Source organism: Vipera ursinii (assembly GCF_947247035.1).
Source record: "Vipera ursinii genome assembly, chromosome: 2".
NCBI classification, from domain to species: Eukaryota; Metazoa; Chordata; class Lepidosauria; order Squamata; family Viperidae; genus Vipera; species Vipera ursinii.
Window position 1 is genome coordinate 217,418,160 of NC_139513.1, and position 22,696 is coordinate 217,440,855.

At 39.4% G+C, this 22,696-nt stretch overlaps 1 protein-coding gene across 1 annotated transcript in view; it reads left to right on the forward strand.

Moving 5' to 3' along the window:
• Positions 1-5,170, forward strand: part of BNC2 (basonuclin zinc finger protein 2) — a gene marked incomplete at its 5' end in the record, with an annotated part of 300,006 nt that extends 294,836 nt beyond the window's left edge. Inside the window, one exon of the mRNA XM_083351595.1 lies at positions 2,839-5,170. Within this exon, the coding sequence (XP_083207721.1) occupies positions 2,839-3,499 (661 nt within the window). The 3' untranslated portion in view covers positions 3,500-5,170. The remainder of the gene's footprint in view (positions 1-2,838) is intronic.
• Between the last annotated feature and the right edge of the window lie 17,526 nt (positions 5,171-22,696).

A 22,696-nucleotide genomic window follows, 5' to 3' on the forward strand; every position in this document is an offset into this window, starting at 1 on the left:
GTGACAAATGAGCAAGAAATTCCCTTTGCTGAAAAGGCTGTGAGGTTGTCCCTCTCTTGATCATTTATGTATGTGAACCCTGCATGAATAATAATAATAATAAACCTTTATTGTCAAAGTACAACATGTGTACATTGAGATTAGCTGAGCCTCCCCCCCCCCCGTGCTCTCTCCCCCCAACACACAGTGACAACAAACCCTCCATCCCACTATATTTGCTTTTTCTCTGATTTGATTTATGGCTGTAGATTGTGTGGTTGATCCAGCAGCCATCAGGACAACGGTGTAAGTAAGATGATGGGTGACAGACAATGATCTCATGGCCAAAGCATTTTTAGCCTGTATTTTATTGTTTAAAGATTCTCTTTTCGTTTTGTTTTGTTTTTTTTAAGCCAGATGTGACTGGATTGGATTGTGAATTTGTTCTCTTTCTTTTTCTCTCTGTCTCTTTCATTCTATCTCCTATTTTTTTCCTCCCCCTCCTTCCCTTTCTCTCTCTCTGCCTCTGCCTTCCTCCTCCTTTTGTGATCTCGATTTAGCAAAAGATTAGAAAGCTGAACTTATCACAAGGTAAGCTCAGCCTCCATAAGTGCAGTGTTGGGGATAGTGTAACTCCCTTCTTTAATTAGATAAGTGCTACAATACTTGATGTGAAGTGATACTTTCACTCTTGTGGATAAAGTGGCCTTCTGTCCACTCTACCACCCTTGGATGTATCTCTCAGTAGCTTTTTTTTCTACTTGGGATCCAAAATTACCCATCCTTCATTTTCAATCCATTTTTAACTGTCTTCTTCCTAAGAAGAGTATATTGTTAGCCTACTCTGCTATATTTAACAAATTAAATCAATCCTGACAATATACAGAGTAAGATGGGTGGTTCAAAAATGTGAAAATAAAATATATTTTTTTAAAAAATATAATGCACCGCCTATTTATTTGTCTATGAAAAAATAACTTCATATTTCATTTTCTGACATAAGTGGGTACATTTTGAGATGACTAGTTGAGAGATACACACAACTAGTGGATATATTATTGGAAAGCCAATGTGCAAATTATATAAAGGAATCCAATCTGGATCAGTCCCTGGAACTAGAGGTTTATTTTTCCGAGCTTTTGGAGTAGACTCCGAAAGCACGAGTCCAAAAGTTCGGAAGACTAAAATCTCTGGTCCTGGTGACCGACCCAGATTGGATCCTACAACATTATCCCGGGACACGTATATTTGCCTTCATTCATGAGTAATCTAATTCCCTGATCTTTGGTTGATGATACTTAGTCACCCCAATTCTGCAAGGAACACACCATGTGCAGAAGCAGTAGCCACCCAGCCCAATTTAGATCCAAACCTGCCTCAATTTTCCAATGCACATCTGAATATCAGGCAAACATCAAATTCAGTGTGATCTGATTTTGAACTACTATAGAAGGGAAGGATAAAGGCATGTATTTCCATCTACCTTGTAATGTGATTGGAAATGCATATTGCCAACCGCTGTCAGACTGGAAAGCATTCTTGTGCATAGTAGCTGTAGCTGGATTGGAAACTGCATTTTTTTTATAAAAAAAAGTGCATTAAAATCTTTTCTGTGACTCAGTTGTGCACCTGATCTTTGTAAATGTGCAGCTGATTTATATATATGTGCCCTCTGCTATAGTTCTGTATGGCAGGGCAAAGCTTGAGATTTATCCTGCTGTCCCATCAAAGTTTAGGAATTTATTTTGTAATACACAATTACTGCTTATGGGACTGTGCATGTTGGTTCAGAATAGGTGAACTCATATTCTGGAAGCCCTGGTTTGTAAGATATTAAGTGCCTTACTCCCTTTCGAAATGGTTTGTGCTTAATTAGAGTTGGGTTTAGGGGAAAAAAAAGAAGGCATGGGTTTACCAGCATTGTACAAATTGTATGGTGTGACTTGGCATGCAATGTCATGGGCAGGCTGACTGTTAGAATTTGGACTGTAGACAATGGCAGATAATCTATGAAATGCATAAAGTTAAGAAGAGAACTTGCACACATCAAAGGTTCAGGTTTCAATAGGATATTTTGGCACATTTTAACATGTCTTTTTAACAAAATATACTAAGAGCCAAAAACTAGTGAGCGAGAAGGAAAACAAAAATATATCAAAATTATAATAGTTCCACATTTCTGCCCTAGGACTTTGATCATTTGTAAAGAGCTACACATAGAAACGAATCTCCCCTTATGACTCAGCATGAATAAGTTCTTAGTAACTAAGAAATCCACAAAGGAATTGCTACCTTGTAAAATGGCCTCTTTTCTTTCCCTACCAATTTTTAAAAATTGTTTCATTCAGTTTTAACTAGACCTGCTCATGAATACGAAGTTTTTCCCACACACACCTCTTTTTGGTAAGAGGATAAATCAGTTTAAGATTCTTTTCTAATTCCCCTTTGTTCCCAGTTGGTTCCTATGGTTACATGTATCAATAGGAACCAGTGGAGCACACTGCTGTGATTTGATAAAGAAATTCCATTGAATATCCTCCCCATTAGTTCATATGATACCAAGTTTTTGAAAAGAAAAGTGGTAATCAATCATACTGCCAATTAGCCTGATGCATAGTACGATAACCCTACCAAAAAAAGGAAAAGAAATTGAATTAATCTGAATTTGCAGCATCTTGCTTGCCTTGCGCTTATAGGAACGGTGTCCGAACCGTCACGCTTGCGTTCCTAAGAAAAGAGCAACAGTTGCATTATTGCATGAACATTGTTACGGTTTTTTTATTCCATTGCTAAAGTTGGCATTGTAATCAATGTTGCCTATTTCTTTCCTTCTCTATGTCTTTCCTCTCTCTTTCCCAGACACAGTGCTAATATAAATTTGCACCGTAAACTGTTGACCAAAGAACTGGATGACATGGGACTGGATTCTTCTCAGCCCTCCCTTAGCAAGGACCTCCGTGATGAATTCCTGATGAAGATCTATGGTGCTCCACCCCATTTGGGTTTTGATCTACGGGAAGACACCTCCTCCCCAGCAGGAACAGAGGACTCTCATTTGAATGGATATGGACGGGGCATGTCAGAAGAATACATGGTCTTAGATCTGAGCACCACCTCCAGCATCCAGTCAAGCAGCAGCATCCACTCTTCCAGAGAATCGGATGCAGGAAGCGACGAGGGCATCCTTTTGGATGATGTGGATGGGGTCAGTGACAGCGAGGAATCATCACACAAAACTGAGGCTGCAGCCTTAGGGGTCAGCTTGAGCGCTGAAGTCCCAGGATCTCTCATGTTTGGCAGCGTTTCCATGAATAACGGGGGGATCATGTGCAACATTTGTCACAAAATGTACAGCAACAAAGGGACTCTCAGGGTGCATTACAAGACAGTACACTTACGTGAAATGCACAGGTGTAAAATCCCTGGATGCAACATGATGTTTTCCTCGGTCCGCAGCCGAAATCGGCACAGTCAAAACCCGAATCTACATAAAAACATTCCCTTCACCTCACTAGATTAGTTCCGAGATGGACACGGTCAGTGCCAGCTCAAAATGTAAGAGCTTATACTTCTTCAAATTGCCATTTACAGACTCTTCTATAAATATATATATATATAAATATAAATATATAAATATATATCTGTTTTTCTTTTTTTTAAACAAAACAGAAAAAGACCAGGTGCTTTCCTTTCCCCCTCTTTTTCCCAATTTTTGTTCCTTTGTTTTGTTACATTTTTTTAAAAAAAAAAATTATGTGGGTTGGGATAGTATCTTTAACCTGGGATAACATTTCCACTGCTAAAAAAAAATAATAGCAAACAAACGTACCTTTTAAAACTCACTTTTGTTATAAAATTTGTGGTCATCTCCAAAGATCAATGACTGTTGCCTGCAATCTTAGAAGAATAAAGGAAAAAAAAAAGAAAAACGGAAACGAAAACCCCTAAAAACAAAGCACTGCAAAGATATTAAAATGAGAGAGAGAGAGAAAAAAAGGACAACTTCAATTGTTTTTCTGTGTATTTTAAACCTTTGAGAGGTTCCTCAACTACGCATGGCTGTTAACACTTGTATATATTGAGCCTTGAAAGGCCCATGATGTAAAACAATTGTATTGATGGTGGTTTAACCTTTTGTTTGTTTGTTTGTTTGTTTGTTTGGGTTTTGCTTTTTTTTTTTTTTTACATTTACATTTACATCCAGCTGTGACATATGTGGGGGGGGGCGCGCGGCGGGTGGGAATAGTTTGCTGGCTAGCTCAATTCATTTATATTAGCTTCAGTGCACATTTTTTTTAAAGAACAAGAAAACACAAGTTCCATTTTTAACTACCTGCTTAGAAACGCATAAGGGGAGGTGCTGGCATGCTTTAGAGCACCTGATTGGATACAGGTTTACCTTGTTTTGTTTTTATTTTGGTCTCGTTAACGATTACATAAATCCAGTCATGCACTTTTTTCTTACACAATGTGGGGATGTGTAATAATATCCATACCCTTTTTTCCCTTAAAAGTATTGCCATACTATATCAGTGTCTTATTAAGAAAGAAAGAAAGAAAAAAAACCTACCCTTTGTTCCACGTGGTGTCTGGTCAGTATGGCAGGCAAATGCTGAACAAAATGGCGTTTACCCCTTAACACACAAAACTGCCAACTTTGCACAAGTTTTCAGTAACCAAAATATCAATCGGCTGGTATTAACCACAGGCTAAGGTTGTGTGGCAAGTGAGGAAAAACCAATCCTAGGAACTGGGGAGCAATGGAATACTATACCTAAATGTATTTCTCAGGTCCTAAAAATTATGCACATTCGCAAAGCAAGGCCACACTTTTATTTTAAAAAAAAAAATGAAAAAGAGGAGAAAAAAGAAAGCAGAGCTTACTTATTAAGAGACAACGGAGGCATTTCTTCAACTAAGGGAGGATGAACGTTTAGGAAAGAATTGCAAGCCAGCAACTGTGTACCTGGAAGTAAGCCCCATTACACTCGGAGGGGGGGAGGGCCTCCTCTCTTGAAGGCCTGCAAAAAGTTGCATTGTGGTTCTCGCAAAGCCACTCTTGATCTCTCCCCCACCCAAAACTAATTGGCCTGCCAACGTTCAGGAAATGCAGTTGTATGATGTAATGCTGTTGAGTGTTTAGCCACACCAGTCTGGCACACTTTTCAGGATGTGTGGAAGCTCTGAAGACAATGGCATTATAAATCTTTTTTTTTCCCCTTCTGTCCCTGAAGAGATCAATAGAGCAAGGCTCGGGAGGGGTAGGTGAGCTTCTGGAAAGGCAAGCATCTCTGTCTCATTCCCTTTGCGCCTCCGTGACTTAAGAGCGGCTTCAGAATTCCTGAAATGAAGACTTGTGTTCCTGACTGAAGACTTGAGCTGTGGTTGTCTTCAAAAGAGAACCCTGGCCTCTGCAAAGTTGACCGATCCGCGCTGGAAGATGCAATAGACTGATTAAGGCATGTTTTTATAGAAGCAATCAAAAGCCATTAATGGCGCAAGCACTTAAAGCTTGGGAAATATGTGTTGTTCATTTTGGTTGGAATGACCACACTTTAGCAGAGACAAGCTGATAGCTTGGGGCGGGGGGGGGGATCCAGAGCAAATGTCAATGTTTTGATCGCTTGTACTTTCCAAAAGTGATTTGTCAGAGAGAATCACAATAGACTTAGGAATGAGCATCAAAGAATAAACCAGGGAGGATCTGTATCCCACCCATTTCAGTTGTTCCCATTTCTGGTGTTTACACATGTTGTCTTGAGTGTGGTAAAGCCACACTAGCTGCCTCTATAACCCCAATCTCCTGAGTGAATGATATTTGCTCAAGCTTGGCAGCAAATATCATGATGGTGTGTGTCCTATAACAGATCCTTTCTTGGAAAGATATACCTAAGGAGTATTTCCCCCATGCAGTATATTACTAATGCACAGAAAATGTTTTTCTTTCTTAGAAGTCTCTCCGGTAACTGCAAAACCAGAAATGGTTGTTTGTTTTCAGCCTTCAAGTTGAACCAGTTAGGTACTTTCCAACCACTGTTCATTGTATAAGAACTTGGTCTGTTAATTTTATTAGAGGAAATGATTCCTTCTCTTCATTGGCCCCAATCCAACTATACAGTCGCTTGTGGTGACCAAATCCCCATTAAAGCTATGGGAAGAAATTAGTTCACAGCTAATGTAAATCCTAACTTGATCATAAGTAGCTTGGTGCCTTTGTATACTAAGTATTTTCCCCTAACAACAAAGCAAAAAACAATAGTTGCAGTATTTTCCATGCGTGTTTTCTTTAAAAAAAAACAAAAATGCATGGGGGATGAAAGCTTCCTTAATTAAAATGCCTTATTTCAAATCATATTTTTTAAAATTTCAATTAGTGAGCGTTTGTCTTGACACGATCTCCAGAATTCATAGAGGCTCCGGAAAAATACTGACCAGTTTGTCAAAGTATGTTTATATCAAAAATATGTTTACATCAAAACCTCCACAATTTTTGCTGACTTGATTTTTTTTTCATTTGTGCTTTGTCTTCCTCCCCCCCAAAGTCTTACTTTTTAAAAAAATAAAATTGAACGGTGAAACGCTTTGTTTTGTTTTATGCTGCATAATGTATCGTATGTTTGTGAAAGGGAACAGACAAATCAAAGGTGTATTCTTCTCAAACTTAATGACATTCAGTAGCCCTACCTGTCCTGCAGGTGTGTTTTCAAACACTATCAAGATAGTAAGAACAAAGCAAGAAGAAATATTGACAAGGCAAAACAGATCTAAACAAATGGCTAAATGATATCTAAGGAACAAAAAGAAAAAAAACACACTGTTTTTGAAGTATGTATGGTATAAATAAATATCATTTTTAATGAAAAACATGCTTGAGTTACATAAATAATTCTTTCCCGAATAAATCACTGTTCTGTATTCTCATTTTACGTTTGTTTCTGCCTAAAGGTCAAATGGCTTTAGTAAAGCAGACGGGAAACTTAAACATCATCAATGAGGCCTTATTCAGCAAATAGGTTGAACAGACCTCTGTGTTTTTTTTTTTTACTGAAAACGAAACAGGATGATAGAAAATTGTGAATCGGAAAAGAACAGGCACATGGTTTCGACGTTAGGATTCTTGTCTCCCGAGATTTTGAAGTAAGGGAGAGAAGGCATTATGGGAATTCTAGACTGCTTATTTCAAGTTTAAAATTATTCATCATACCTTTATGATCTTCAAATTAGACGCTAGCTTGTTGAGGTGTGTACCCAAAGGTCTTTCTAGTCATGGGAATGCAGAAATTCTGTGAAACATTCTCTCCCCTCCCTCCCTCCCTCCCTCTCCCTCATTAAACTAACAAAAAACCATAGTCTTAATCTATTGACTGCAGCCTAAAACAAACTGGAGATTACCAAGTCTACCTTCCAGTTAATGGTTCAGCAGAATGTATGAATCCAGGCAGTGAATATTTGTTTTGTTCATTTTTAACCAGAATTTAACTTGGGAAAAGAAAATGTAATGCTCCATTTCATTGCAGTTCTGTGATTAGGCATTCCAAATCAATTACCAAGAGGTAGGAAATTACTCTCCAAGGAAGATGCACTAGATTGTGTCCTAATCAAAGAGGTCATTTAGTTGGACTCAGAGGGATAGGAGACCAAACCTTTTTACATGTTATTGGTATAACAACTTTTCAGCTTCCAATATAATTGATATAATCTCACTGACCATGAACTTTTAACCTCTATCTTTATTTTTAACAGAAGTTAAATCTATTCAGAAATTATATTTATCAAACTCCATTGTAGTAAGCCAAGATTGGTTACTGAGCGGTACTTTACACATGGAGTCTATTTACTGAAACCATGTATATTTATATTTACTCATATAAAAATCTAGAGCGTGCACAAAAATTACAATTTATTCTTTTTTAAAAAAGCCCTGTCTCTCTAAAAAGGCTGAGTAAACCTAGAAATTGTTGGGAGTTTGCCTAGAGACAACATTCCATGTTACTTGCATAAGTGGTACTAAACATCCTGCACACATATTTAAAAATATATTAAGTAGAGGGAAATATAATGGGAGAAATATAATTTAACTGGTCAAAAATGAGGCTATCGTCCTGTGCAATTTGAGAATAAATTTCACTGAATGTAAGAGGGCTTACTTCTAATAAGCACATAACAGATGAGGCTGGAAAAGAACCATTTGGATAGCAGTATTACTGATACATATTTTTAAGATATTCTGCCTACGTTGATCAGATTTCTTCTTCCTTTTTGCCCGCTAATTGCAGGCCTTCTGCTATTGTGCCACATAACAATGACAATGGCAAATGAGCATGCAATATTGTTCCAAATGTCTTCCTTTTCATAGTGAACAATCAAACTAAAGCTAATAAGCCATCAAGTTCATTTACAGCTACATAACTATGGACAGAGTTCTACCTTTTGTCTTTCTCCAACACAGTCTTTGATAGACATATTAAGCTGTTGTGGTGAGAAAATAAGTGTCTGGAATGAAGCATATTGGCAAGAATTGTTTTGTCTCTCTTTATATATAGTACTTTTTATAAATGCATATTATATTTATTTGGAAGGAGCGGAGGCTACATCCTGGGCTCTAAATTGTGACTCCCTCTCTTGAATGCATTGACCAAGTGACTATAAATCTCTTCAGTGTCTCTCAGACGCTCAAATACCCACAGGTTACTGCTTCCTGCAGGTATGCATTCTGGGACAAATATCTTGATCAGAACAGTTCTCAAACAAAGCAGCTTTGAAAAGTATGCTGTCTTTATCCCTATGCACATTCACTGGGGGAAAAAATTCTTATTTTTTAACTATGATGTAATAATTGAACAACCCTTTCCTCCCATTTTCTTTGTTTTGTATATATTGTGGCAAATTCTACTGTCCTTTCCACAAGGAATAAATACTGCAGGTTCTAGATATGATCAAACCAACAAGTGGCATTAGTGACAAATAGCAACCCATTACCCAACAGAACAAAGATGAGATAAAGTGGCCAGGAGCTTCAGCTCAATTTTGTCTCCTATCTTTCTAATAACTTGCCTGTCATTTTATTACTTCCACTAACAAGAATGACTGCAACTGACAAAAGTGTCACATTAACTGAAGACAACACACTGTCTTCCTCAGCCCTGTTTCTCTTGGCTCCTTATTGCGGTGGCCCTGAAGGGATACAAACTAATCGTCTCCTTTCAAGTTCATGACTTGGCTATCAACTATCAAAGGATGTGTAATTGCTGGTTTATCTCTATGAAAGGGAAATTGAGTACTAGCACGTGGATCTTCCCTTGGAAAGTTCCTGGAGCACTCTGACGTGTGTTTTGACATCTGTCACGAGGGAAGGGAGGCCCCATCTGCTGATCTTCAATTTGTCTTGGAAAAGGCCAACAGAGCTCTCAGCTGCTCTAGTTCAGGCATACTTTAGCAAGATGACTTCTCAATAAAAAGGTAGCTGAGAAAGGCCACTGGTGAAGGAACCTGCTTATAGAGAAACAAATTGTCTTAGGGTGGCAGGAATCCACTGTTTCTGCTGGCACAAAATGGAAGAAGGAAGATAGGAAGATATTAGCTCTGATGGAGAGAAAATAAATTCAAGTTGCTCTGAAGAGCTTATTCACAGAGGTTCCAATGCTGCCTCTGGGACTTAAGTCTTGGGTCAACTGTGGTACCAAACGAGGCACTGCACAGTCCTATCTTGTTGCTTCTGGTCCTTCTGACAGACAATGAGAGCCCCATAGATACTGTAGGCCAGGGGTCCCCAACCTCTGGTCCGTAGACCGGCACTGGGCCGTGACATGCCAGAAACTGGGCCGCGCAAACAAGCACGGCCCCATCCACAGGATGCATGCAGCACACAAAACCATGCCCCTTCTTGTCTGTGGAAAAATCTTTCTCCATAGAACTGGTCCCTGGTGCCCAAAAGGTTGAGGGCCTCTGCTGTAGGCAGTGTAAACCTCTTTCTTCTATTAGTGTTAGGTGCAGCACATTACGTTCCAATTAAACTGATTTATTGCTCATGCCTATGTACAGAAATTTAATCAACTAATGGTTAGCATTGTTCTGGCACTAGATAAGGTTAATGGAATTCAAGAAGGCTAGGTAGTGACTTTGCTTATTCCTCTTTTGACTCTACCTCCAGGCTCTGCCACTCCTTCTTCTACATCTAGCCCTTTTTTTTAAAATCAAAAAATTGTACTGTACTGTTCTTTATTTAACATGCAATTTTCAGGGTTTTTTTTCTGTATTGCTTGATGAGTTTCCAAAATTGATGAGACTCTCTGTCAGATTTTGCCCATTATTCATTCACAATGCTTCTTGTAATATCTTGAATTAAATGACATTCATACATAGAAAAGATTAATCAATCATCTCTCTTTTTATTCAGCTTTGAACTCTTTCTGCAAATCAAACTTCTTTTTTAAAAAATTCTTCTCATTAATCATGTTCAATCAGGCTTCAAAAAAGTCTAATACAATTACAGAGTTTTGTATGAGACATTTATTTATTTAACTTTTATACCACTTTTCCTCCCAGGGAAATTTATCAGAATTTATCCCAAAGGTGCTTTTTAAAGAGGCAACTGGACTTTCTTATTTGAAGATGTTTCACTTCTCACCCAAGAAGCTTCTTCAGCTCTGACTGGATGGTGGGGAATGGAAGGATTTATATTCCTTGCAGACAGCTGGTCATTTGCATTCTTTTAGAGAATCTTTGAGGCCAATTGGAGATTTATCTGTATCCTCAAGGTCACCTGAGTGGTGCAAATGCATGTGGAGTCGACTGCGTTGTAAACTGGAGATAGATGATGTCATATGCCAACATATTCAGCATTTAAAAGACAAAGGACACTCTTTAGAAGACAGCAAAGTCCACATTTTGGACTGAGAGGACCGCTGGTTTGAAAGAGGGGTCAAAGAGGCCATCTATGTTAAAATTGAACAGCCCTCTCTCAACATCATCTATCTCCAGTCTACAACACAATCCTTTCAGCAGTTCCAAGAAGGCTCCACACACATTTGCACTACTCAGATGACCCTAAGGACACAGACAAACCCCCAAGTGGCCTCAACAACTCTCTAAAAGAATGCATATTGAATCCTTCCATTTCCCACCATCCAGTCAGAGCTGAAGAAACTTCTTTGATGAGAAGTGAAATGTCTTCAAAGAAAAACAAGAAAGTCCAGTTGCATCTTGAAAAACCACCTTTGGAACAACCACTTCCTGGATGACTGAGAATCTCCATAGACCATCTGAATTTTCTAACCCATCCTTATTCAGAAGTCTCAAGTGCTGAGCAATTTGATACAAGATAATCAGAGCTGTAAGTCAACATGAATTAAGAATGAGTAAAGGAGCTAAGGTAGAGGAGTTACACCTGGCCTGTTGTGATTCAGGGTCAGCCTGTGGGTTCGGCAGTTGGGTCGGACGATTCAGAGGAGGAGGAGGGGGTGTTGGAGAGGTTGCTGAGGGTGTTGGAGAGCTTGCTGATGAGAGCCCTCAGCCAGGCCCCTCCTACCTGGTCACGACGGAGACCCAGCTGTGTGAGCCTGACAGCGTGGATGAAGATGACCCACAGCTGGCCCTGTTCAAGGACGCCCGACGCAGGAGGCAGTCAATCAGGAGTAAACAGAGGAAGGCAATGGGGCACCTCGGAAGGAGGCAGAGAGAAGCCACGCCCTGAACTGTATAAAAGGGAATGTGTGGGAGGGCTGGTTTGCTGAAGGCAACTGCTTGATTAGTTCCTGTTTCATAGCTCCTGTTTCATTGTTGGTGTCTTGTTTTGCTCTGTTTTATGTTAATAAATTTGGCAGGCTTAATTCCAGCCTCTTGCCGTTTGTAAAGGGGTTGTCCCTGCCTTTTCTGCAGGGCCGGTAGCAGGCTGGTACAGAACATGGTCACACTTTACTTCTGTAACACTACAGAGGTATTTTCCTGCAAGGCTATCATGCAAGCTCAAAATAAGATCCTCCTTTAAGAAGATGTTAATAGGTTCAGTAAGGATATCCATGCCAGAGAGGAAGCATCTTTAACTGCTTCGGATCTGAATATTTCACACCTCTCACAGCCACAATCATCAATAGTATCCAAATACAATGGTACCTTGGTACTCATCATTAATTGGTTCCAGAAGGTGCAATGAGTACCAAAAATGATGAATGCCAAACAATTTTTTCCCATAAGGAATAATATAGTGAGTCACAAGGCAGCCGACACCAACAGCCTCTAGCTTATGCCTTCAGTACCAAACAAAAAATGAGTACATGTCAAAAGTACATTGAGTACCAAATCTGATGAGTTTCCAAGCAGTTGAGTACCAACGTACCTACCATTGTACAAAAAAAGAATCCAGCTTCATCATAAAAACCAAAACCACCAAATCAAGCAATCTGATTGTATGATATTCTAAAGCCTACTCAGGCTTGATTGTCTTGACAGCCCTGTGAAAAGCCAATAGGATTTGCCTAGCAACAGACATTTTGGGCTCAGTTGTGGTCATAGGTCAAGGCCAGCTGAAATCCTTCACTTTGAAATATTTGGGGGTTGAAACTTTGTCTGGAGTAAGGGGACATTTACTGAAACAAAGAGATGTCTACTTCAATTTCAGATGTCCATCAACCCTGGAGAGAGTTATTTCCCACCCGATTCAAATAGCTCTAAGGAGTCTTGCTACCCAAAGCTATACGTTGAAGCTGCACTGAAAGCCATAGCACGCCAGTTCAATTAGACTCAGATTACAATGGGAGGTGGATGTTCAGATCAACTGTACATATAGACATGTTCTTCCTCATATTGATTGCCCTTGATGGATGGCTTTAAAAAAAAACTTGGCTTGAATAGCAGATAGATTTATATACGAAACATATATATATACACACACACACACAAACACTATGGAGTAAGGACATCTCTGTTCAGACACATAAACCTACATCCTGATGCTACCAGATTGAGTTGAAGGATTGGAAGTGAGTTCAAACTGGTACGCCAATAAATGCAAACGCCTTGAGCCCTTGCTGTCTGTGCATTCATGTCAGGGGCTCCAGTGAAATATTGCTAATTGAATAAAGCTGTTACGAGAGTAATGTCCATCTGCCGACAATAATATGAGAATGCACAGGAAAGGGAGGGCAGATTGGATGGTTTGATCACTAATAACACACATACACACACATAAAGACACTTATGGATTGTTCGTGAGACGAGTTATTCCTAGTCACCTGACTCACGCTTGCCCAATCTTTATCCATATTCATCAGCGACAGCATAATGAACAAAGGTATTGATTAGCCAGAGAGATTTCTCCACAGTGCTAGCTCACGTTGATAGGTCTCCAATGGGAATACACGGGTGCATAGCCCTGTAACATAACTTATTGTGTTCTAGGTCCTGCCATTGATTTTTTTTGTTTCAGAGGATTTAAAAAAAAATAGCGTGGCTCTCCTGTGACCTTTAGCTATAACCTCTCTTGAAAAAGGAAAAAGAAATGATAGTGAGTGGGCATTTCCCCGGGATCGGCAAATAGGGCTACTTATCCTATGTCAGGGGAACACGGAGCTAGTCAGCCAAAGAGCAGAAGGCAGGGTGATCAAGCCACTTACCTGAAAAGCTCTGTGTTGGCCAACAGCAGTTTTTCTTTCTCTGGCATCACTGGTGTTCATAGTAAATGATTTAAGTTACAGGAGCAGCCTATCCAATGGAAGATCAATGGGTGGCTTAGTCATATTGAATCTTTTACATATATTACACTATTCCAGAGACTGTTCTGTATGATGCAAAAATAAGAGCTTTCTCTCTCTCTCTCTCTCTCTCACACACACACACACACACACGCACACAAACACAAACAAACACACACACACACACCATTGTGGACTGACCTTTGCAACCCTTGCCTCCTCACCACCAGGAAAATGAATAGCTAGATAATTCACCTATTTATTTCACATGGCCAATGAGTCCCAGAGTGGTCTGTGCCACAAAAAAAAGGCTGAATTAAATGTGCAGTCCCACCTAAAATCGAGCTATTCAATGCCTGCAATTAAAACAAGAAATAAATACCTCAATTAAGCTGGGAATTAAAAAGGATTATTTGGCACTTTGTGATGAGGAAAGCCTCCATTGTACAATGTACAGTTTCTTGGATAAGAAGTTTCCCACCATGATCCCCCACCTAATGTATTTATTTGTTTATTAAAGCATTTATATGATGCCCAACTCAGATCAAATGACTTTAGGACACATGAACAAAAAGAAGGGAAAGCTCAACAAAAAATGCAAAATTACATAAGGGGTTTGACTTTGGTCTCTATGGATCCAGTGTATCAATAGCATTAGGATGAGACAGAATGGTTTATAGTTATGCTAACACCAAGCAAGGAGAATTGCAAGAAAAGCTACTTTTTTTTCAAAATTATACTTTGAAACCACTGCCTGAGAAGGACCCATTGTTATGCATCTGCAATTTTCATTTAAAGAGAAATTTAGTGGGACAACTGGAAAGAATTTTCTGAAAAGTCACGGTAAACCCACAAGTTATTATTCTATGACCCAACTCTGCCCCAAAATTGGTTGATCTCGTTAAGTAGGTTTTGAGGTGATGGAAATATTTAGCACCCATCTTGTGCTAAATCCCAACTCCAAGATTAATTTTCTGCATGTGACGAAAACCAAGGCATAATCTATATATATCATGCCTATCTTTTGATATGGTGAAGTGCTCAGAGTTAGCACATGAAGGGAGAAATCTTAGGATCCAGCTTTAGTCACCTGAAGGTCCTAAATTGGAAAGTGTTGTTTGAGGTCTCTTTACCTGTCAAATTACAAGCAAGGCAATTTTGTAAATCTAGCATTGAAAAGGAACCAAGTTTGTGGCACAAATGATAAAAAGGTTTCTCTCTCTTCCCCTCCCCCATGGTCTATGTGCTGAAATACATCAATACAAGCCTCTTTATTGTATGATGATTAAGTATTCTATTACAATAAGCAGTAGATATTCAGGTTTGAATTCTAAGTCATTAAGCCCAGGGTATTTTAATCCATAATTGTAAAAAGATTTAAGGTATTTTATTCATCATTTGATTGGGACTGTAATGTACTTTCTGCTCTCCACACCAAGATCTGTCAATTTTTACGGCGACTTTTAATTGTATTCTTGTAGCACCAGTGCCAGCAGTTTTCTGAAGTTGGCTTGTACACCGGACTGCTTTTTGCTTATTCAGGAAATAAGAAATATAAGCTATCACAACCCTCCACTCATATCCACTTTTAAGGAGTCAGTACTAAGGGCTAATGGCACTCCATCTATGCTGAACTACAACTCCCAACACCCTCAAATCTATGCCGAGGTGTTACATCTTATGTCCACATCAGCGATTCTCAATCTCAATAGCTTTAAGAAGTGTGGACTTCAACTCCCAGAATACCGCAGGTTGATAAACATTGATCTACACCAGGGGTGTCAAACTGCCAGCCCGCAGGCTGGTTTCATCATACTGAAGCTGCACCCACCCCATTGCCGGCAAGGCAAAAAGAGTCGCAATACGTAGCGCTATGTCACGTGACGTGGCAAGTTTGACACCCGTGATTTACACCATCAGGCATGTAAATAGTCTGCTGTGATAAAGAGCCAGGTTTGTGCTTACTGAGTCACAACTACCTTTTCCTTTCTCAAATAAACCTCTGTGATCATGCCATCTGGTTAGGCCAAAGTAGTACTAGACAGCTTCCTAAGAAACATGATCTTTATTGCCACCATGGCGTTTGAAGCATCAAATCGTAGCATTCTTGGGCCTTGCTGGCATAATGGTTAGAGCAGTGTTTCTCAACCTTAAGAACTTTAAAATGTGTGGACTTCAACTCCTGGAATTCCTCAGCCAGCATGCCTGGTTAAAGTTGCCAAGATTAAGAAACACCGGCTTAAAGTGTTGTGCTAGAGAGAGAACCAAGTTCAGTTCCCAAATAGCTCATCCAGCTCATTGATGACTGATTAATCTAGCAATCAAGGTTCCTTTGAGGATAAAATGGAAAGGTGGTTCCCACGTACCGAATACTGCCTTGAGCTCTTTAGAAGAAAGGTGGCAGACAAACGGAAGGAAAGAAGGAAGCAGTAAACAAAATAGAAGGAACGGCTGCGGAACTTGGGTTTGGTCAGTCTAAAGAAAAGAAGAAAGAGGGGAGACGTGATAGAAGTATTCCAGTATCTGAGGGCTACCACAAAGAAGAGGGGGGTCAGGTTGTTCACCAGAGCACCAGAGGGAAGGACGAGAAACAGTGGTTGGAAGCTGATCAAAGAGAGAAGCAACCTGGAATTAAGAAGAAACTTCCTGACAGTGAGGACAATCAACCAGTGGAACAGCTTGCCCCCAGAAATCGTGGGTGCTCCATTACTGGAAGTATTTAAAAAGAGACTGGACAAATCACCTGTCTCAGATGGTATAGGTCCTCCTGCTTGAGCAGGGGGCTGGACTAGAAGACCTCCAAGGTCCCTTCCAGCTCTATTCTATTCTATTCTATTCTATTCTATTCTATTCTATTCTATTCTATTCTATTCTATTCTATTCTATTCTATTCTACTCTACTCTACTCTACTCTACTCTACTCTACTCTACTCTACTCTACTCTATTCTCTTCTATTTACCAATAGAGCCTTGGTGGAGCAGTGGGCTAATGCCTCCTTAAGTAACATCAGCGGCCTGCAATTAGTGCAGGTTCGAGTCCCACCAGGCTCAGGGTTGACTCAGCCTTCCATCCTTCCGAGGTAGGTAAAATGAGGACCCAGATTGTTGGGGGCAGTTAAGCTGACTTTGTAATAATGCCGCTTGGGGGTGTGTGAAAGCCCTAATAAGCAGGCATATACATAGAATGAAGGCTACTGCTAAGCTTGTAAGCCGCCCTGAGTCTTCGGAGAAGGGCGGGATATAAATGGAATTAAAATAAAATAAAATATTCTATTCTATTCTATTCTATTCTATTCTATTCTATTCTATTCTATTCTATTCTATTCTATTCTATTCTATTCTATTCTATTGTGTTGTCAACCTTTTCCATTGTTTTACCAATTTGGCAAGAAAAATTGCTTCAGGAATGCCATGAAAATAATAATAATAATAATAATAATAATAATAATAATAATAATAATAATAATAATAATAATAATAATAATAATAAAATAAAAAAAGTTGGAAGGGAGCTTGGAGGTCATCTAGTCTAACCCCCTGCTCAGGCAGGAAACCATACCATTTCGGATAAATGGCTGTCCAGTCTCTTCTTTAAAACTTCCAGTTTGGGAGAATTCACAGTTTCTGGAGGCAGGTTGTTCCACTGGTTAATTGTTCTAACTGTCAGGAAGTTTCTCCTTAGTTCTAGGTTGCTTCTCTCCTTGGTTAGTTTCCATCCATTGCTTCTTGTCCTGCCTTCGGGTGCTTTGGAGAATAGTTTGATTTCCTCTTCTTTGTGGCAGCCCCTGACATATTGGAACACTGCTATCATGTCCCCCCTCATCCTTCTCTTCTTTAGAGGCCCTTTGTCTCTTGTGCCAGAGAAATCGCCTGCAATTGGAATGGATGCAGAAGCAATGCATATTATCCCTGATCAAAAGATTACAGATACACAGCGCTCACTGTAATAACGCATTTACATTATTGAAAATCTTAGTGTCAACTCTACCACAAACCTGGCTGCAGCCATCTTGGTCATTCTAGGTTGCCAGATGAAAGAGAGGGGGGAATGGAGTATCTCTGTTAAACAATATTGTGTCTCATGGGAACCAAGGTCACTCACTCGCTGGGGAGAAGAGGGTTGGGTGTTTTGTTAGAAAGCCCGCCAAACTATTCTATTAGGTAGCGTAGTAATTGCATAGCCCTAAGGTGGGAACTTTTACTTTGTAATAGTGTAACTCTTTGGAGGGAATTTCAGACTTGCTTTCACTTTTGACTGTGCCTATATTTTGTATGCAATAAACATGTTCTTTGAGGAAGATGCAAGCCTCAGAGTTCTGATTTATTCAGTTCTATCTATCAGAACCATGACACTTAGGAAGTACGGATCTCTAAAATCTCTATATCATTTTTTTTTCTCCTGACCATCCTTTCAGATCATGGCAATCATAAAATTTCAGAAGCTCAATAACAAAACTTCTTATCATACAGTAGGAATCTTGAACAGTATTTCTTCACATTATTATTATGGTAACTATGCATTTAGACCATTTCCCCACTGTTTGTCAAAGATCTGAGTTACTGGTAAGGAGTGCAATTTGACTGAGATCCATCCAGTCTATCCAAGTTCTTTGTTATGCCCCTAGATTGCTCAATCAATGTCCAATGTTTTGAAGCCCTGAAAATGGCAGCTTAAAGAAGATTTCAGAAACATGTCCTGTTCCAATTCTCTAAAGGCTTAGAGGTACAGCAGGTTCCTTTCAGCTCTCTGTGACATCATGTTCTCCCAACGTAGCACAGCCAAGTTGGCTGCCAAGTTGGCTTTTTAAATGGCTTTTTTGTTAAATGATATTAGACCAAAAACAATTCTTATTTCTTCAACTATGCAGCTTCTAGAAATTTAGATCCAAATGCAAAGCTAAGAGATGAAAAGGAATTGCTGCAAGGTAGTTGATTCTACTCCCAAAGAATTGCTCTTTAGTTCCCTGTCTTGCCCATATATGAGTTGTCTCATTATCCCATTTTTGTGGTTTGTTTTTTTCTTGTAAATGATCTAAGATCTTTTTGTGTAAGACCCTTTTTCAAACCAGAATTCCCTGACTGGGAAATTCTGCATAGAGGAAAGTGATGTAGACTTGAGCATTGAATAATGTTGCATCAGTTTGTATAGTCTGAGAATTGAATGATTAGCTGACTAAGCCTTGGAAGCATTTGAAATTGTACCTGGAGATGGAGATCCTGAAGAAGATTGACTTAATATAAATATTAGGATAGGATAGGATAGGATAGGATAGGATAGGATAGGATAGGATAGGATAGGATAGGATAGGATAACAATACAGTATAAATAACCTTTCCCTGCTGATATTATAGAGATATACAGTAGCGTAGGACTGACTGTGCACACTGGCCCCAATTAGCAGACTGTTTTCGGGTAAAAATAATAGCTTTATAGCTATTATATAGCTTTATAGCTTCAATAATTTCTTTATTGAAAATATGGCAAAAATCTGCATCAGCTATGTGCTAGACGTGCACCCTGGTTGCTCTTAGGACCAAAATTTGCCACTTTAGTAGAGTCTGTGCTAACATTGTGAACCCACTGAGAAGACAGACAGATGTAGCCTTTAGTTGGTGGAGCACAGCTGGGCAAGGTGAGGAGAGAGAAAGCAATAGACAGAGGTGATGACATCATTAGGAATGCACAATTGGTTGTTTGCTGGCATGTGTGATGAAACTGGGCATATTTTTTTTAAAAAAAATAGCAACTCCCATTAGCTAAAGATTGAAGGAGGTCTGATAAAGCTGTACAAAGGGTTTTGCTTATCCAGGATGAACCATTCTTGGTGGGTGAGACTCTGTATGGGTGTGTATGCTCTGTGCCTATCTATATTTGGGGAGAATTTATGTAGAGATATAGATACTGTACACATACACACACACACACACTGCTAGGTATGCCTGTGAAAGCTCCTGGTTTCCGATGTTCCCTTGAGCTCCCAAACGCTGTCTATATTTGGAACAGGATTAAAAGGAGCGATGAACTTTTCTGATGAAGAGGTGAAAAGTGCTTGGCGAAGTAAGAGGATGACTGTAGATTCTGTATCTCAAATGCAGAGATACTTTTTGGACTTTTCTGCAACATGCACAGAGTGATTGCTATTTGGAGTCACAGGGTAAAATAGTGGTCTGGTTATTCAGAAGAGAAGAAAGGAAAAATGCAGTGATCTTTGCCATCAAAATTCTTCTTTAATTCTTCTTTATCCTGGTGGAAGATGCAGAAAAGAAATGTCTATTTTATTGGTATTTAACATTTCCAAGATCGAATGGGTTGTTTCTAAAGTGTGATTGAGAGGCTGTAAATTATGGCATCTCATGAGATTCCTTCATTAGCATTGAAGATTTCAATGGAGATAATGTTGCTGGAGATGGATAATCAGGGTTCAGGTTTAAAACTCCTCCTCCCTCCCCCCTCCCCCAAAAAGAGAGATAAGGAAAGGAAAGGAAAGGAAAGGAAAGGAAAGGAAAGGAAAGGAAAGGAAAGGAAAGGAAAGGAAAGGAAAGGAAAGAAAGGAAAGGAGGATGAGGAGGAGAGGAGAGGAGAGGAGAGGAGAGGAAGGAAGGAAGGAAGGAAGGAAGGAAGGAAGGAAGGAAGGAAGGAAGGAAGGAAGGAAGGAAGGAAGGAAAAATGATATGCTAGTTTCACGAATCACTCACAAAATATTCCATTGAATACAGGTAACTGAAGAGAAAAGAGAAAAAGGATGAAGAAGGAAATATTGGATACATTGTCAAACTTTTTAGAAGAACATCATCTCTCCAGCAGCTCTAGAGGACATTATATTTATGGGCAACATCTGCTTCCTGAACAAGAAAGAAAAAATGAAATGAAAAAATGACCACCATGGTTGCAAGGAAATTGAGTGTTTCCTCCACCATTCAAACTCATAGATGTGACAGATCAGCACTTTCATGATCAGAGTATCTCATTGCTAAACATTCCTTCTTTAAGAATTGGAACCCCATGTTACTTCCATTTTCTCCTCATCCAAGCTGTTTAGGAACAATTTGATTTTCTGCCTCAACCACTTTTGGATTTATTTCAGTCAAAAAGTCTAAGATGTAATTGTATGAAGCTGAAATCATATTTATCCAAAAAAGACAACAAAATGTGCTTGAGAAATTTGGGGAGAGTAAAAAAAACCATGTCTTTCTCACAGTCCAAGAATGTTTTGTTTGGATATGGTAGAAATGGAAAGCTAATGGACATAGAAAATCAAGCTCCCGTCAACAAAACTTAGCAAAAAAAAAAGCATTGCTTTGAACTGTAGACTTTTTACAATTAAAAAGAATGTTGATTTTATCACTCATTTTATAATGACGTTTCTTTCTAGTGTTAATATACTGCAGACCAAGATTGGGTTCACATGCTGAGATAATCCATGGTTTATTTTCTCATAATATAAATAACCCACAATTGGATCGAATTACCAAGCATATTAAGTGATAAACCATTATTTAGAAACTGTACCGATGACACCCATATACTGTATATGCCAAAGGTGCTTTTTCACGAGGCAATTGGATTTTCTTTTTTCTCTTTGAAGACATTTCGCTCCTCACCCAAGAAGCTTCTTCAGTTCTGACTAGATAGTGGGGAATGGAAGGATTTATATTCCTTGCAGACAGCTGGTTATTTGCATTCTTTTAGAGAGTTGTTTATGCCACCTGGAGGTTTATCTGTGTTGTCAGGGTCATCTGAGTAGTGCAAATAGGTGTGGAGCCTTCTTGGAACTGTTGAAAGGACTGTGTTGTAGACTGGAGATAGATGATGTCGTATTCTCACCCTCTGTTGAGAGAGGGCTGTTCAGTTTTGACATAGATGGCCTCTTTGACCCTCTTTCAAGCCAGCGGTCCTCTCTGTCCTAAATGTCGACTTTGCTGTCTTCGAAAGAGTGGCCTTTGTCTTTTAAAGGCAGATGGTGTCAACGCTGCTAACATTGGATGTTCTTGCTTTGACAAGAATGGACTATTGAATACGATGGGATATGACATCATCTATCTCCAGTTTACAACACAGTCCTTTCAGCAGTTCCAAGAAGGCTCCACACCCATTTGCATTGCTCAGGTGACCCCGAGGACACAGATAACCCTCCAAACGGCCTCAACAACTCTCAAATGACCAGCTGTCTGCAAGGAATATAACCAATTAGTGCCACCGGGTCCTAAAAATTATTGAAGATCTCTAACTTGAGGTCTTCCTTGACCATGCCCAGTAAGACTGAGCTATTTTATTTCCAGCAGACCTAATGAACCAACAAATACAATCTAATGCAAATATAAAATGTACCATTTTTTTTAAAAAAAAGAGAAGCATTCGCTTGTCATTCTTGTCATTAAGAGGTAAGCGATGAAGAAGTAAGAGCTCAGAATTTAAGATTCCCCCATCTTAATCCTGAAGGTCTATAGATTCATTCATTTGCTTTTGCCTGATTTCCAGGACTTGCCTTCTCTCCAAGGGTGAGGATGAATAATAAGTAGTATTCCAGAATGACACGGCTGCTTTCCCTCCCTGCTTACCCACACAAACATTCAGATGGACACATATGCATACCCTTAATTGGTCAGAAGAAGCAGATGAATCTCATCCCTCCAGGTGAACAGGCAAGAGAGAAGGGGAAAGGAGAACAGCTTCAATAATGATTGCTCACAAGGTACACAATCTATTTCCTTTAGGGGGACCAATCTCTATCTGTTGCAATTATTATTACTTCCAATTTCTCCTGTGAGTTAGAATGCCGAGCAACATTAGGCTGTCTGTTAGATTTAGTCTTAAACAGCACTATTTTAAATTCTTTCTTACCCCCCAAAAGAAAGCTTTGGAGAACATACGAGGGCTAAAGAAAGAGGGAGGGGGGGAAGGAAAGAGAGGGAGAATGAGAGAGACAGAAAATACACACAAACACCCCTCTGAGTTATTCTGGCATTTATTTATTTCTTATTTCTTGTCTTTCAACGTGCACCAAGCTACTGCTCCAAGCAGTCTGCCT